The 15,130-nt window shown below is 36.8% G+C and overlaps 1 protein-coding gene across 1 annotated transcript in view; it reads right to left on the bottom strand.

Moving 5' to 3' along the window:
• DYNC2H1 (dynein cytoplasmic 2 heavy chain 1) overlaps window positions 1-14,646 on the bottom strand; it is a 144,868-nt gene extending 130,222 nt beyond the window's left edge. The window contains exons 1-18 of the mRNA XM_041416997.1: window positions 14,446-14,646; window positions 11,946-12,116; window positions 11,274-11,409; window positions 10,851-10,969; window positions 10,157-10,301; window positions 9,169-9,401; window positions 8,795-8,929; window positions 8,588-8,701; window positions 8,295-8,406; window positions 8,018-8,142; window positions 6,741-6,916; window positions 5,213-5,408; window positions 4,533-4,628; window positions 3,865-4,017; window positions 3,664-3,762; window positions 1,386-1,525; window positions 1,069-1,297; window positions 484-611 (exon numbers count right to left, since the gene is read on the bottom strand). Coding sequence (XP_041272931.1) covers window positions 484-611; window positions 1,069-1,297; window positions 1,386-1,525; window positions 3,664-3,762; window positions 3,865-4,017; window positions 4,533-4,628; window positions 5,213-5,408; window positions 6,741-6,916; window positions 8,018-8,142; window positions 8,295-8,406; window positions 8,588-8,701; window positions 8,795-8,929; window positions 9,169-9,401; window positions 10,157-10,301; window positions 10,851-10,969; window positions 11,274-11,409; window positions 11,946-12,116; window positions 14,446-14,646 — 2,708 coding nt within the window. The remainder of the gene's footprint in view (window positions 1-483; window positions 612-1,068; window positions 1,298-1,385; window positions 1,526-3,663; window positions 3,763-3,864; window positions 4,018-4,532; window positions 4,629-5,212; window positions 5,409-6,740; window positions 6,917-8,017; window positions 8,143-8,294; window positions 8,407-8,587; window positions 8,702-8,794; window positions 8,930-9,168; window positions 9,402-10,156; window positions 10,302-10,850; window positions 10,970-11,273; window positions 11,410-11,945; window positions 12,117-14,445) is intronic.
• Between the last annotated feature and the right edge of the window lie 484 nt (window positions 14,647-15,130).

The following is a 15,130-nucleotide window of genomic DNA, read 5'->3' as shown; positions in this document are numbered from 1 at the left end:
ACTTTAGAACTCTAACCATACAGTACAATAGGTTCATCCAATTATACGTAAGAATAAAAGCCTCCCCAACCATATTTTAAACTCTAAGTTATAAGAGGTAATTGCATGTTTCATTACAGGAATTACTTTATGACAAACATTTGCTATGTCTGTTCCTAATTCCCATATATATTTCACATGTACAGGACTTAGCTAAAAGATCTGTTAAAATATTATATTTTGGAATATTTCAGAATTAGCCCTGAATTCTGAGGAAGTTTCCCATTATATCAAGAGAAAGTAATTAGTTTTCAGAGAAGGTGACACAAATAAAAGATAGTATGTAAAAATAAAAATGAAAAATCAAAATCTAAACATTTAAAAACTACATTCACATTTTTAAAAGACTTGAAATTCTATGTATATTTTCATCTCTATTTTATTATTACCTTTAAACTACCTGATAGAATATGTTATTCAAACAAAACAACAGTTACACTATACCTTGGAAGATGTTCTGCTTCTTTCCCTCTCACTTTTAATGCCTTGAAGTTTTTTTCCCAGTCCAGTTTGCTAGAAAGGTGTGTCTTCACCAAAGATTCCATATCTACTTGGCCAATTACAACCCATTCCTTTCCAACATTATTTTTTATTCCATGGAAAAGAAATATTTTCCAGATTAAAAAACTGTTTCTCAATAACATTAAAATACTCTAATAATATTTTCAAGTTACATTCTCTTTAACCTGTGTGCTTCTTCAATTATCTGTAGATTTTTTTAGTGCAAAAAACAGGAGGTAAAAAACAGTTTGACATGTTCACACATTTAAGGATATTCAAAACGGAAAGACTGAAAATTCAGCTATTATACAGAGTATTCAAAAGGAACTATATATATACTTCAAGTCAGGCACGTGCTTAAGTGGTTGGCTTAACATGGATGGACTCGCTAAGCTTTTGCTATTATGCCTTGAAGAAAAAGACAATAATCCACAAATGTCATTGCTCAACTACTTCTAGTATGTCAAAAGCATAAAACAAAACAAATCTAAGTGAAAAAAGTATGAGTCAGTCCACTACTGAAAATACCTTGAACTGATTAGAAACATCTGTCAGCCTTCTGAACAAATCCTCTGCTTTACTGAAAGCGGTCAGAAATCCATTTGCATTTCTTTCGGTCATAACAGTGAATATAGACTCATCTTCTGCCTCACTTACTCCCCTAAACTGATTTGGAATAGAAATGAATCTCTTCATTTCTCTGTAATATCTAGCTCGTACTTCTTCAAAAGGAGGTCTGAATTGCAAGCAACCTTGCCTAAAATGTGAAACAAAGAGAAAAATTAGTATTTTAATGTAATCTGTGCCTGCATATTTTCTTTTAAGGCAAAAAACCAAAATCTTACTTGAATGTTAGATCAATAATTATCTCTGGTAAATTCTCATTGAGTGCTTCTAAACCCATTTGATACTGATGCTCCAGAGCTTTGTAAAGTTGATGATTCCAATGTTGTCTCCAAGCTTTCATATCACTCGATTTGAAACCCTAAAATTTAACAATTATTATTTTTATTTTATTCCTTGCACCACAATTATAAGATGAAACTGCACACAGTATAAAACCCAAAGACCAGGATCTTAGTAAAATTCAGTAATTGCATAGCTGGCACAGACTGGGTCATGACACCAAGCTGGTCAGAGTTTAAAGACCATCTGGACAACATACTTAAGTCACAATGTTTAGTTTTAGATAGTCCTGTCAGGAGCAGGGAGTTGGTCCTTGTGGGCCCCTTCTAACTCAAGATATGAGTTTTTGATTTTGTGACCAGTTATTGCATTTATTGCATTTATTTCAAATTAATATAGGAATTAAAAAATTATCCAAATCAAACAGTCTCTGTGGCAAATGAACATAGAATTTCACTGATGTTCATCACCCATTGGTTTAACCAGAAAGTTCTTCAAGGTTACTCTAAAATGCACAGGACTCTGCTGAAAATAACATAAAGAGCTGGCTGAATAAGAGATTTAAACCTGTATCACACCTTCTATTTTCTTATAATATGTAAGCTACTTTTTAAATAGTATTTATAAAAATTCTTGTGTGTTTCCACAGAACAATGTTAACTAATAAATTAATGTAAAATTTTACCTCAAAGAATCCAGTTTTTCATCAAAATCTGCTACACTGCACTGTAAGAACATGGAAAACCTTATCATACAGTCAAGCTCTGTAAATCACAGAATAGTCTCAGCTGGAAGGGACCACAAGGATCATAAAGTCCAACTCTTAAGTGAATTGTCCATACGGGGTCAAACCCATTACCTTGGCACTATTAGCACCCTGACCAACTGAGCTAAATGGTCATTTGCAAGTCATGGAGGGACTTGCAGAAAGACAACTTAAGCTAGAAAAAAACCTAGAAACTACTTCCAGCTTAAAAGGTTCTTTTGTTTAATTGGAGATTTTCAGGCAGGGCTTTGGAGGCAGTCCAGGGTTGCTGCAGGAAGCTATACAGTTAAGGTCTGCCTCACAATTCAAAGCTGCCTATAGGAGCTCTTCCAACAGAAAGACTCTAGAGATTAAGAAAACCTGAAATTGTCTTAATTAAGCCTTAAGACAATTATATACAGGGTTTTTAAAGAAATATGTCATATTTTGATGACAACACCAGTAAGACTATACCATCTTATAATTTTTGGAATGTGAAAAAAATATACATTCAGTTAAGTTTCATCACTTCTATTCAAAGATTTTTGAAGAGTGACTGAATACAGTTTAGGTAATTTTACATCTAAAAACATTTTGCAACACCAAAATAATTTTCAAACAATACTAAAGGAAATCTAGATTCTTCTCATAAAATATACTGACTTAAAGATAAAAATCTGCAAATTAAAACTGAAAAGAAATCAAGCCAGATTAATTTTCATATTATCTTGAGAGAATGAAAACAAAATTAGAAGTAAAATACTGTAAAGACACTGCATTTATTTGACTAGCAAATACTAATGAAAGTAATTGCTTTGCATTATAAAGGATAAGAACAACATATCCACCTAAAAATATAGTCCTTTGATTGCTGAAGGTTATAGGAAAAACTAAACTGACTTGAATAATAACTCAAAATAGCTTACTTTGATAATATGATATTTTTAATCAAAATTGTTATCATCTTACTCAATGACATTAAGGGTCTTTTCCAAACTTAACGATTCTATGATTCTACTCTAAAAGTTGTCAGTTGATAAGTGAACAAAGAAAAACATGTTTTTCTCATTATTTCAGGCAGAAATGCATTTTAATTCCAAATTTTATACATTTGTTTTATTCTGTGTATGGATCAGTCATTATCTGTACCAATTTCATCATTTTACCATGCATTAATAGCTCAGACACAACTGACCTACATTACCCAAGGTCTTCCCATTTCCTCATCTAACGCCTGTCATTGACGAAAAGTTCTTCTCCCATTGCTAGTATGTCATAAAAAAATTATCTCCATCCTCCTCATCTGTGATTTTATCTCACATCTGGCATTAACTCGGACACAAATGTTTTCCTAAGACAACTAGTAACTCCTTAATCAGAATTAATTCAATCATGCTATGCTTGAGTCTTAAATTTGATTACTGTTGAAAAGTCAAATGTTCACAGTTTGCAGTAAGAAAATCAAACCCTGCCTGTGACTCGAGGCTGGCAAAACCAGTTCTGAGCTCCTGAAGCCCCTCTTTCCAACGCTGCTGCTGCCGCAGCAGATCAATATTCATAAGCGATATGACCTGTTAAAAAAATTTTAAGGAAAAATAAACATACTCATCATCATAAAGAAAGGTTAAGATCTTCTATAACAGACATGACTTCAATTTCATTGGAAAATATACCTTTTGAATGAAATTTGTGTGCCATTTTCTTAGTTTTCTATTTTCAGTGGAAATCCGTTCAGCAGCACCTTGGAGTTTTTGGATATAAGTCTCCAGTTCTCTGGGATTATCCCATGTTATTTGAGCTTTTCCTCCAGGACCTGATTTTGAATGCTTTAAAAACACACAAACTTTGTAACATTTAATGACAAAAACAGTCTACCAGCCAACATCCAGAAGTGATAATACAAGAAAGATGGTTTTATTCCTAGCAAAACAAATGGAGGATCTCCCTATCCCTAGCTGTAGTAGAGACAAAATAATCTGGCAAATCACAGACACAGCATAGCATTATAGCTACATCAGTGCACTGGAGAAGGATTAATGACAGACTCCTAACAGAATTTGAAATAGATCAATTGATGTTGAGACTGCTGCTCCACAAACATAAGCAGACATCTGAAGATGAAATGACACCTTAAATGCCTCTCTTGGTCTTTGTTCTGCACAAATCAAAACCACAAATATTTGGTCTTGATAAATAAAAATCAAATAATTGCTAATAACTTCACCTGTTTATCAAGAAACACTTTTTTAAAATAACAATGTAATAAATGTAGAAAATGCAGCACAGAATATGCACAGATATGACTGAAATTAAAAAGAAAAAGATAGGGGAATTCTTTCACCTTAATTATCTGTTCAAATGCTAGAGCAGATTGTAACATCATTGGCTTTTGACTCCAAATCATTTGTTGATCAATAGAATTATAGAAATGTGCCACCTGCAAAAAAAGTAGAGCTTAAATTTAAAAGGAAAAATAAAAAGTCTCATGTCACCTTTGCCCTACCTGTAGGGGTATCCCAGATATCTCATGTGAAATTGAACTGAAATATAAGCCAAACAAAAACATGTGGTATTGAGTACAACTAAAAAAATAGATCACCCACCCCCAAAACCCCACACATACTTCCATTAAAATACTTGCTTATATATTTTCAGTTGAAAACTACCAATGGTGAGGACAAGTTGCTACATTTTATGAGAATTTCCTTTAATCATAATTATAAAAAACTGAAACTAAAACCAGGTAATCAACTAATTACTTGTCATATTTTTGCATATTCATGCAGTAACTTCATATGGCTTTAATACTATATTTCAAAAGAACACACATTCTGAAATTGTAAAGCATATCTTTACTTTTGTTTTCCTTTATGGGCTTCATTAATATGTTCAAGAAAGAAGTCACTTTCATACAGACTTTCATAAGTGAAAAGCTCAACCACACAGACAGAAAAGACAGCACTGTAGAAAAGTTCAAGCAGGGAAGTCAGAACAGGAAGTTATTATAGCATAACCTTGTACCTGCTTGAGGATGACTGCCTGCTTGCAGAACTTTTGTGCAGTCTTTGCAAGATGCTGTATTTTAGCTGGTATAGCAAACCCAAGTGCTGATAGCTGACGTACTTCTCTTAGCAGAGTCATCAAACGATCTGAGTAAAGTATGTTTAATGCTCCAGAAATGGGATCCAACTCCATCACAGGGCTATTAGCTTGGATACTGAACCAAAACCAATCATATTACTGAATAGAATTTGATATTAATCCTTTCTTAGGTGCGTTTTACCATAATATAACAAACTATTCTAAACAGCTTGATGTCGTTCCATTTTGTTTTCTATGCACATTAACATTTTAATTTACTCAGAAATTATTTCCTTTAATTTAAAGCCGATGAAGATAAGACACATCATTTTTTCTTGCAATGTTTTTCAGGTTTGTGATGATAATTAACATGTAACTCACAGCTAGACAGTATTCTAGATTACACTGTATCCATCACAGTCTTTCAAGCAGGAGCTTTACCAGTCCTAGTCTCCCCACTGTAAAGTGGGGAGAAAATAATGAGGGAACCAATTCTAAGAACCAGAACTTGCATCAATGAAGCATTTTGATATATTCAGCCAGATGCTAATAAGAACATCAGCCTATCTTCAGATTTTATTCTATTTTTTTTCTACTTTAGCAGTGCTTCTACCACCATCCTTTCATAAACACTTCAGCCTTACTAATTTTTTTTCTTTTTTTCTTTCTTCATCTTTTTTCTAGTTTCCATATCCATTGCATTCCCCTTTGCAGGGAGCTACTTCTTTTCTTGTTCTTTTAATTAACCACTTCACGTCTTTTAAAATCTCACAATAACAAAATTTTTTATATTATATATATTTGAGTATTTTCATTAAAATAAAAGCTTTTGCTTAAGTATAAACTCCTGTATCGCCTGTAACTGTGAACAAATTCTTTTCAGAGGAATTTTGCAACACTCAGAGCTGAAGACAGAAGCAATGTGGCCAATCAACTAAAATTCTTAAAATATATTTTAGTACCCCATACAGAAATTATATTATTTCAGGGGAAAAAAATTCATGAAGTTTAAATTTATATGCTCACCCTTCTTTCATCTGCCTTATGTAGACTGCAGAATTTCTTGTGAATAGTAATTAATTTGTTACTCTACATGTGTTATCTGTATATCACAGCTATACTCTCATCTAGTCTCTATACATTATCACTATAAGGATTACAACGGGTAACAAGTAAAAACAAGAAGCAAGTCAAACGTCTTTCATTCCAGGTGCTAACAGAAACTTCAAGATTAGTTATTAATCTGCAATATTAGCTGTTAATTAGTAATTAATAATATTGTCCTGTATATTCCACATTACCAAGAAAGACTGGCAGGATGATGAAAGTATAATAAATTGCTCTATTTTGTCTCTCCATGCATTCTCCATCCTGTATTTTTTTATTTCCTTTGTCAGGCTTTAATGAATTACACCACACTACACATTTCATTATTTAATAAACATTATTTAAACAAGAGTGTATTTACCAAAGTCCTGACTTGGGATTTGATAATTCTGACTGGATATTCCTAGACCAATCATCAAATTGTTCTTGCTCATATACTTTTAACTGTTCCAGAAAACCATTTGCACTTTGATGAAAAGTTTGAAATCCAGGTAAGTCAGACAGAAGAGCCTCTGCCAGCTTGATAGAATCATCCACCTTAAACACAATAACAAAGAAAAGAAGGTTAACTTCCCAGTATTCAATCAGAAAGAAAAATCACTACATTAAAAGTCAGTATTACAAAACATCCAAGCTGATTAGGGAAAAAATGAAGTGAATTCTCAACTGTGTCCCAGATGTCTGAATTCTCTTTACAGTAAGTTGGGTTTGAATAAGCTGTTCACTGACAACACCGACAATGGCATCCACCCCTATTAACATACCCCAGGATATCCCACTTGGTCTTTAATTAAGTCTCTGTAAAGGTACAGATCTCCCGTGAGTCTTCTGTGTATGTATAAGGTCCATGACAACACTCAAAGGCATTTGCAATAGAGTTTCACATCTACAAGTGGACAAACTAAAATCGTAGTCAATACAATCAGTGGAGATTTGAGAGCAAAATTCAATTTAAAAAATTCAGCACAGCCTAAAGCAGACATAAAACTGACATACATCAGCTTACAGGTTAATAGTTATTCTGGGATAAGTATCTTCTAGTCTTATTCAAATCTAGAGTTATTGTAGAGGGCACTTATGTTCTCAAAAATCATTTTGGTTTTCACTGGTCAATGCTGTCCAAAGAATTTTAAAGTTTCATACTAAAGTGTAAATACGAACTTAAAAAACCAAGATAAATTAAAACAGAATTGTTGTACATTTACTGCACATTCTCTGGCAGGCACAAGCTCAAAATGTACTACTCTTTGATTTCAAGAAGATACTACAAAGGTTAGTAATAACAAGTGAGGATTAGGATTTTAGAATCTGGGTATCTGTGAATCTTAAATACAATTTTAAAATGTAAACTGGAGGGTAAAATTTAACAAAAACACCTATTGAATTTTCGTCTTTTACCTAATGAATTCTGGAATTTTTTTTGTGTTTTTTTTTAAGTGGCAGTTCAGTTTACTACAAAAAAGACTACATTCTGGGTCTGCTAATAAAATTTAACTTAGCAAGCAGCACCACTGATAAGGATCCTTGATTATATAACCCTGGGGAAGTCCACAATTTTTGTGTGTGGAATTCCCCACAGAAATGTCAAATACCATGTTTTACATTCTATGAAAAATTGCGTGTAACAGAATCCGTTACCTTCAGCTCCAGCTGCTGTACCCATACAATATTATTGACAACTTCAGAAAGGTTCTTGCCCGACAGTGGTCCAGAAACATCACCAGGAACACCATGGCATCGAGTTCCAAAGTCTGTCTCATAATCTAACACATGCAAAAGATTCATTAGACCAGAAATCTAACAGAACAGCCTTAGATCATTAATGCAGTTATAAAAATGTACTAGGAAAACTGGCATAATTCTAGAATTAAATAAAGATCCTAGCATTCACAAAAAAACTAATGCAATTAAATACCTTTGACGTAATCTTGAAGTGCTGCCAGCAATGTTTCCCTCTCAAAAAGCAACTCTTTGCTTATATTTGGGTGCTTTATCAGTTCCTTATGCTTTTGAAATATTTGAAGAAGCTGGAATATAAAGACTTTTAAAAATTATCACTTTCTTATGAAAGAAATTAAACATAGGTTGATACCACCCAGTAGTGCTGTCTCTGGCTTTAAGTACTTACTCGTATCCCCTAAACTGACTACTTAGGAATTAAATAACTTGACCTTCAGGAAAGTTTTCAGAACACAGAATTACCCATACCTGCTGTGGACTGTCCTGAATTTCTGAAATAAATTTCTTCAATTTGCTTGCTATTTTTTGTTCCACTGGTGCAATAATTCTTTCATACTGAGAGACTGCTGCTTTCCATAATGGCTAGAGATAATGAGTTCATGTGTTAGTTTAGGGCTGTATACATAGCAGAAAGACACAGAAAGAATGTGAATAAATTAAAAATAAGCATTATACCTCTGTGTAAGGATTATAGTGTACAGGATTTAGGCCAGCAAAGGGTTCAAACACATGGGAAAGATGTAAAGAATTTTTTTCTCCAGCTGGCAAGAAGAACATAAGTTTTTCATGAAGTGTTCTAACAGTTAGCACCTATGAGGGAAAGAAAGTATTTGATATAACAAATGCATTTTTACATAAAATTTATATTTACAAGTACACATCTCTCTCCTTTTTACAAGAAACTTTTGAAAGACTCAGACAAACAGATTATAAAACATTGTCTGACTCTGAAAAGACTAAGGAAGTATTTTAATTCCCTTTTTTAACTTGAAACAATGCTGTTTAATTTTGTGTCTAATGAAACTAAAGTGTATAATTCAAACCTCTACCTCATCAAGACGTTGTCCAAGTTTGGCTATCAGTTCAGGGAAATATTTCTCATTTTTCCATGGATGTAGAGTGTAATGTTGCCACAGTTGTCCGGTTAGATATTCACAAGCTGACAACCACTGTTCACAAACCAAAATGCCAGCCTGTATATTTTCTTTAACACTGTGAAAAGTATCCTCCCACAAATTCAAAGCTGTTAATTTTCTCTGAACAAATCTACCTAGTGAGCCACCTAGAAGGCAAAAAAGTATAAAAATATGTTTGTTTAAAATAATTCCTTTAAAGCTACATCACATTCCAATCACATTTTAAAAACAACAGTGTATTGTCTTGATTTCAAACCATACAAATGCAGCAATAACTGATTATTTTGTTTCAGATTCAACAACTCTCTTGAATATCTCCAAGGTAAACAGAAGTTGGTCCAGCATGTGAAGCTGATGGATTTGGATTCTGGATTCCACACACAAACACCTGTCTTTATCAGCAGCAATGGCTGTATCTGCCTGCTCCCCACAACTCTTCCTCTCACACACACACACAGTTGGCAACCTCACTGTCCTATGCCTGTCCCCAAACATGGGGCTGCTGGCAAAAGAATGAGAAGAACCTGTCTGCACATCCTGCTCTCATCTCCACACAGACTGAACCAACCTTTAATGGGAGTTTATGTACATAAATTTTCTCCTCTGAAAGAAAGACAGGGAGTCAAACAGAAACATGACAAATCCAGCCCACAGGCTGAAAGGTATCCAACTCCATCTTCTAACTATCTAACACCTTCCCTTGCATGTGTGAAGGCATCTACCAGAACTGGCTGTATTACCACATACTAGAAGGCAAGTAGTATTCATGGATCATAATTACAAGAAGCAAGAACCTTCATGCTGTGGGCTGTTATTGGTGCCTTTACAAGGAAGAAGGTCTCTGCTCAAGGAATCATTTTACTTTTCTCAACTTTATAATAAAGACTGCATAAAGGTTTACCTATCACATCCAAGAGATTATGCATGCGAGACTGTGGATAAGGATCGTGTTCTGTTTGTCTCCACACACTATCAACAGTGTCCTTGGTAGCCTCCACCAAATCCACAACTTCAAATAATGAGAGGGTATCCAAGTTGCAATAATCCTAGAAAAAAATCCTTAATACATTTACTTTGCAAACAGTATTGTCGAAACATTTACACTTTCCTGAAGCTAGCAAGTGGTGTAGTTTCCTGAGGTTTACTGCATAACAGAATATGTCATCATCCTCTTGAAAAACAAGCATTTGTGTAAGTTTATTCGTGTGAAGTATTCATTGCTATCTGAAGCACTATTCAAGAAAGTGCTTTGAGGATCCCTGAAGTGTTGCATAACACCATTAACAGTGTCCTTTTCATCTCGTGAGTCAATCCCCAGCTCACAAACTGTAGCATACAGTTGCATTTCTACAGCAGCTCCTAGTATTCAATGATCAAATCTACTCCCAAATAAATGTTGGCATTCCCACCCACCACTGTCACTACAAACTACATGAATATCATTTAAAGTAAAATTCTGCCTGAGAAAAAGTAACTGAATAGTTAAATATTCATATACTTGGAAAGAGAGTACACATACTGACACAGATTTCATAGGAAGAGTGGTTCTCACTAAGTCTAGAAATATTTCACTGATTACACAAAATAAAACATACTTTTGCAATGTCCTCAAATAGGTCTCTAAAATATGAAGCTCTCTCTTTACTACATCCTTTATTTCCATGATGAGCACATTCTCTCCAGAACTGAAATTCATCTGTTGGTGTAAGTATAGCTGCAAATAAAATAGAAAATATTTATATGTGAAATGAAAGAATGTTTATAAAACGCATTCAGTCAGAACATACTTTCTAAAGCAAACTTATAGATATGGTTATGTAAATATCCTTTAACTTCTGATCCTGACTACATGCAGTATAAAAGTCAACTCTGCTCTTCTGGCATGACCGTAAGTAATTCCAGTCTACTAACAACAACCAGTTATATTTTACACTGTGCAATCACTGGGAAACCTAAACTCTCAACTTGTAAATAAATTATTTACTCTGAATTCAAAAATTAACTATAAAAAAACAAACCTCGCACATCATCTTCACTAAATTTTGTTCCTTTGTAACTGGGATCTGATCTTCTGAGAGCAGTACTCAAGCCAGCTTCAAGCTCACTTAAAAGTTTTTGGAGCTTGGGATCAAATGCTTTACTCCACTTCTCATCCTGTAATGAAAATTTCAAAAATTATGATTCACATGATAGAGCAATTAGCATTTTCTTCCCACTAATCATTGAAAAATACAAAATTGAGACTAAGTACCAACCACATGGTGGGACAATGTAGCATTTTTTTTTTCCTGAAAAACATCAAGTCAAGGAAAAGCACTTCATTCTTCTGATTTAACAACTCAAAATAATACTATAAAAAACATTTTTATCACAAAATCAAAAGTCAGTTGTCAGGTTTATAAAGGCATCCTGAAAGTGTGTGAGCCATTTTTTCACATTAACCACCAATGGCCAGTGTATTCCACATTTCCAGTCAGGCATATTATGACCAGAACCTTCCTCTCATCCTTACTGATAGGAGCTTAAGTACTTTCTTTCACTTAGGAATTATAACTATCACCAATTGCTTCATCTCCTCAAATATTTTGGTTTCATGACATGAAACATTTAGCTCAGAATTGGGTAACACCCTATTGAATTCCAATGTCTCAATATAAATCTACAGAACATTAAACTAGTATATTGCTCACCTTTAGTAATACTGGTGCAAAAACTTGACGTACAGCTTGATAAAGTGTGTTGATTGGTGAATCTAGCATAGATGACACAAGAATATTACTGTGAAGATTATCTTCAGTAATTATGTCAGGTCTCAGCTTAAAGAACACCAATACATTATTCTTTGAATCAGTAGCTTCAATCTGCAATAATCAAGAAAACGAGATTTGTTTAGAAAGCCGTTACTAACTGCTACACTACATATACCATTTACATAAAGAATTTTCATCAAGAAAAAATATAAAATAACCATATTACTCCCTCTGAGCTCCGATAAAATTCTGATAGTATTTGATTTGCACAGAAAATTAAAATTTTTATTATATTTATTTCTGAGTCCATAGGAACCTGACTTCCAACATCAAATACATAAAGCTTTCTACAGCATATAATGTCTGTAAATATCAGCATTTCTTACTATATTTTGAAAACTCCACTTAACACTTTCTCTGGACAAAACAGAAACTCTGTTTTGTGCCTAGAGAAACTAAGCATTAAGCCTATTTTTTAGTTGCATCTTTATGTTAAAAACCTTTGGGAACATTTTTTCTATATATTGTAAATATTCTGTATGGTTTTCCTGAGTTTGTAAATACATTATTCATAGATTTCTTAACAACAGAGAAAGGCATGCTCCTTCATCAGTAAAATCATAAATTGCAGCATGACTAACGTTCCATCCACAGCCCAGCTTATGGGTAAAGTTCCAAAAATTGCCATAAAGTAATTACTGAAATTATTTGTGGCTGAGTAGAATTCATAGTACAGGAAATTTCTTAAGCATTTTATAAATTAATAGCAAAAAGATATGCTAAGTGAAATCCCATATCCTGTGCAACTGCAAACATTTGTGTACTATTTTTCTATTTGTGTACTATTTCTATTCAGCAGCTGTTCAAAGGGTAATAAGAACAGCTTTCAGTTTTATTGGACAGTATCAGTTTTACTTTCTTATCAAGTGTTTAGCCCAACTCTTACAGACATAGCTTCACTGAGACAAGAAGTACAGAGAACAGCACCAATATGCATCTGATCTTGCACAGCTGCTGAAAGCTGCTTCATATTTTAGACAGTGGCTCAGCAGCACCCCCAAAAACTGGTAAACATATATGTTCATTCTTGCCTGAATATAGCAGGCACTAGACTTCACAGATGATTAACCAAGGAGTTATGTAAATTACGGGTCCACACTCCACAGGCTGAGGACTCCTTACATGCTTCTTCCATGTGAAGCCACTGACATAACAGACACCAAGCCCCTGGTCTCACTGCAGAACAACAGGTCCCACTCTCAAAACCCACACCTTGCCTGTACACACCTTCCCTCCATGGAGACACTGAGTGCACATCACACCCCGTGGTAGCAATCCAAAGAGTCGCTTGCTGAACACAAGACTCAAGGCAGGACATTTCACATAATGAACCTCGGATTTCCTCACAGCTGGACAAATCAATTGGAAAAATGCATGCTTTGGAAAAACGTGCACCTTGGATTTGTCAAATATCAGCCAATGTGCCAGACACTGGGTCCCATTCCCTGCACATACATTGTCCATGCAATCCTTTGGGACATCTGCATGCAGCCATGCCCGGGAAGAAATCATACATCCCACTCCATGCCCCAGGCCATTCACATAGAGACAATACACAGCACACTAAAACTTCACCAACATGGGAACAATCCGCTAACAAATGTAACGTCAGCTGACCGTATGGTCTTCGTGGACTCTGGGGACAGTGTTCTTGTTTCAGCAAGGATAGAGTTAATTTTCTGACAGTGCTGTATTTTGGGTTTAGTATGAGAGTAATGTTAATATCACACTGATACTATGCAGTGGTTGTTGCTGAGCAGTAACTACCCAAAATCAAGTACTTTTGAGTGCTTCATGCTCTGCCAGTGAGGAGTGCACAAGAAGCTGGAAGGGAGCACGGCCAGGCCGGCTGCCCCGAGCTGGCCAGAGGAATATTCCGTAACACAGAGCTCAGTGCATCAACTGGGGGGAGTTGGTCGGGAGGCACCGATCGCTGCTGGGGGACGGGCTGGGCATCAGTCAGTGGGTGGTGAATAACTGCACTGTGCAATAACTCTTGTCTCCTTTGGGTTTTATTCCCCTCTCTCGCCCCTTTTCATTAAGTTATTAACATTATGATTAGCGTGTTAGTAGCTAGTTATTATTATGTTTTATTTCGTTTCATTTATTAAACTGCTCTTAGTCCACGGCGTTCTTTTCTTTCCGATTCTTCTCCCCACGGCGAGGTGGGGGGACAGTGAGTGGTACTTATCTGCCACTCACTGGGGTTAAACCATGGCAGCCGCCAGCAGCTTACAGTAGACACAGAAACCCGCACAGATATTCGCAGGAAGGCGATATCTCCCAAATCTGACACCAGTCTTTACGGCCACCAAGCCTGGGCTGACTCCGGGCCCAGCACCCCCGCTCGCACGCCGGGACGCCGCGGACACTACGGTACCTTGTTGGAGGCGCTGAGCTGCGCGCCCGAGTGCTGCACCACGAGCAGGAACTCGTTGCCGTCGTCGAGGAAGCGGCCCAGCTCCGGACGGGAATGCAGCCCCGCGGCCAGGGCAGCGGCACCGCCCGCCGGGTCCAGCCCGAAGTAGTTGGCAGCCGTGGCTGAAATAAAGCGCTTCCTCCTGTCCCCCTCCCCGGCCATGGTGGCGGCACGCACCCCGCCAGACAGAATCAAGGCGGGAGCGGATCCAGAGTGCCACAGGAGCAGATGCAGGCGCTGGCGGGAGAAGACCCAAAAGGCTCACGGCGGGAAGGACGGCGGCTCGCTCCGGGGCACAGGGGGAGAGGCCGGAGCCGTCCCGGCGTCGCCGGGACCGTCACTATGGTGACCGGAGATGGCGGCCCTAGCGCGCAGGCGGCTTAGCTGCGGCCGACGCGCTCGGAAATCAGCGGAACGGGGCGGAACGGGGCTGGCCAGGCGGGCGGGGCGGGGCGGAAAGGGTGCTGCGCTGCTCCTCGCTCGGCAGCAGCGCCCGGGAGTCACCCGGCCCGATCCGAGGTCAGGCTTCCCCTGGGTTCACCGAAGCAGCTCTCCTGCCATCAGCTGCATCACGGAGTCGCGGCCGCCGCAGTACCTGGGGTGTTTCCCTCGCCCCCGCCCCACTCCGCTAGGGAGCCCGTGGTGC

The sequence above is a fragment of the Onychostruthus taczanowskii genome, unplaced genomic scaffold (assembly GCF_017590055.1).
Source record: "Onychostruthus taczanowskii isolate IOZ18803 unplaced genomic scaffold, ASM1759005v1 scaffold54, whole genome shotgun sequence".
Classification (NCBI taxonomy): Eukaryota; Metazoa; Chordata; class Aves; order Passeriformes; family Passeridae; genus Onychostruthus; species Onychostruthus taczanowskii.
Note: the sequence above shows the minus strand (reverse complement) of the source record. Positions and strands in the feature narration are given on the sequence as shown.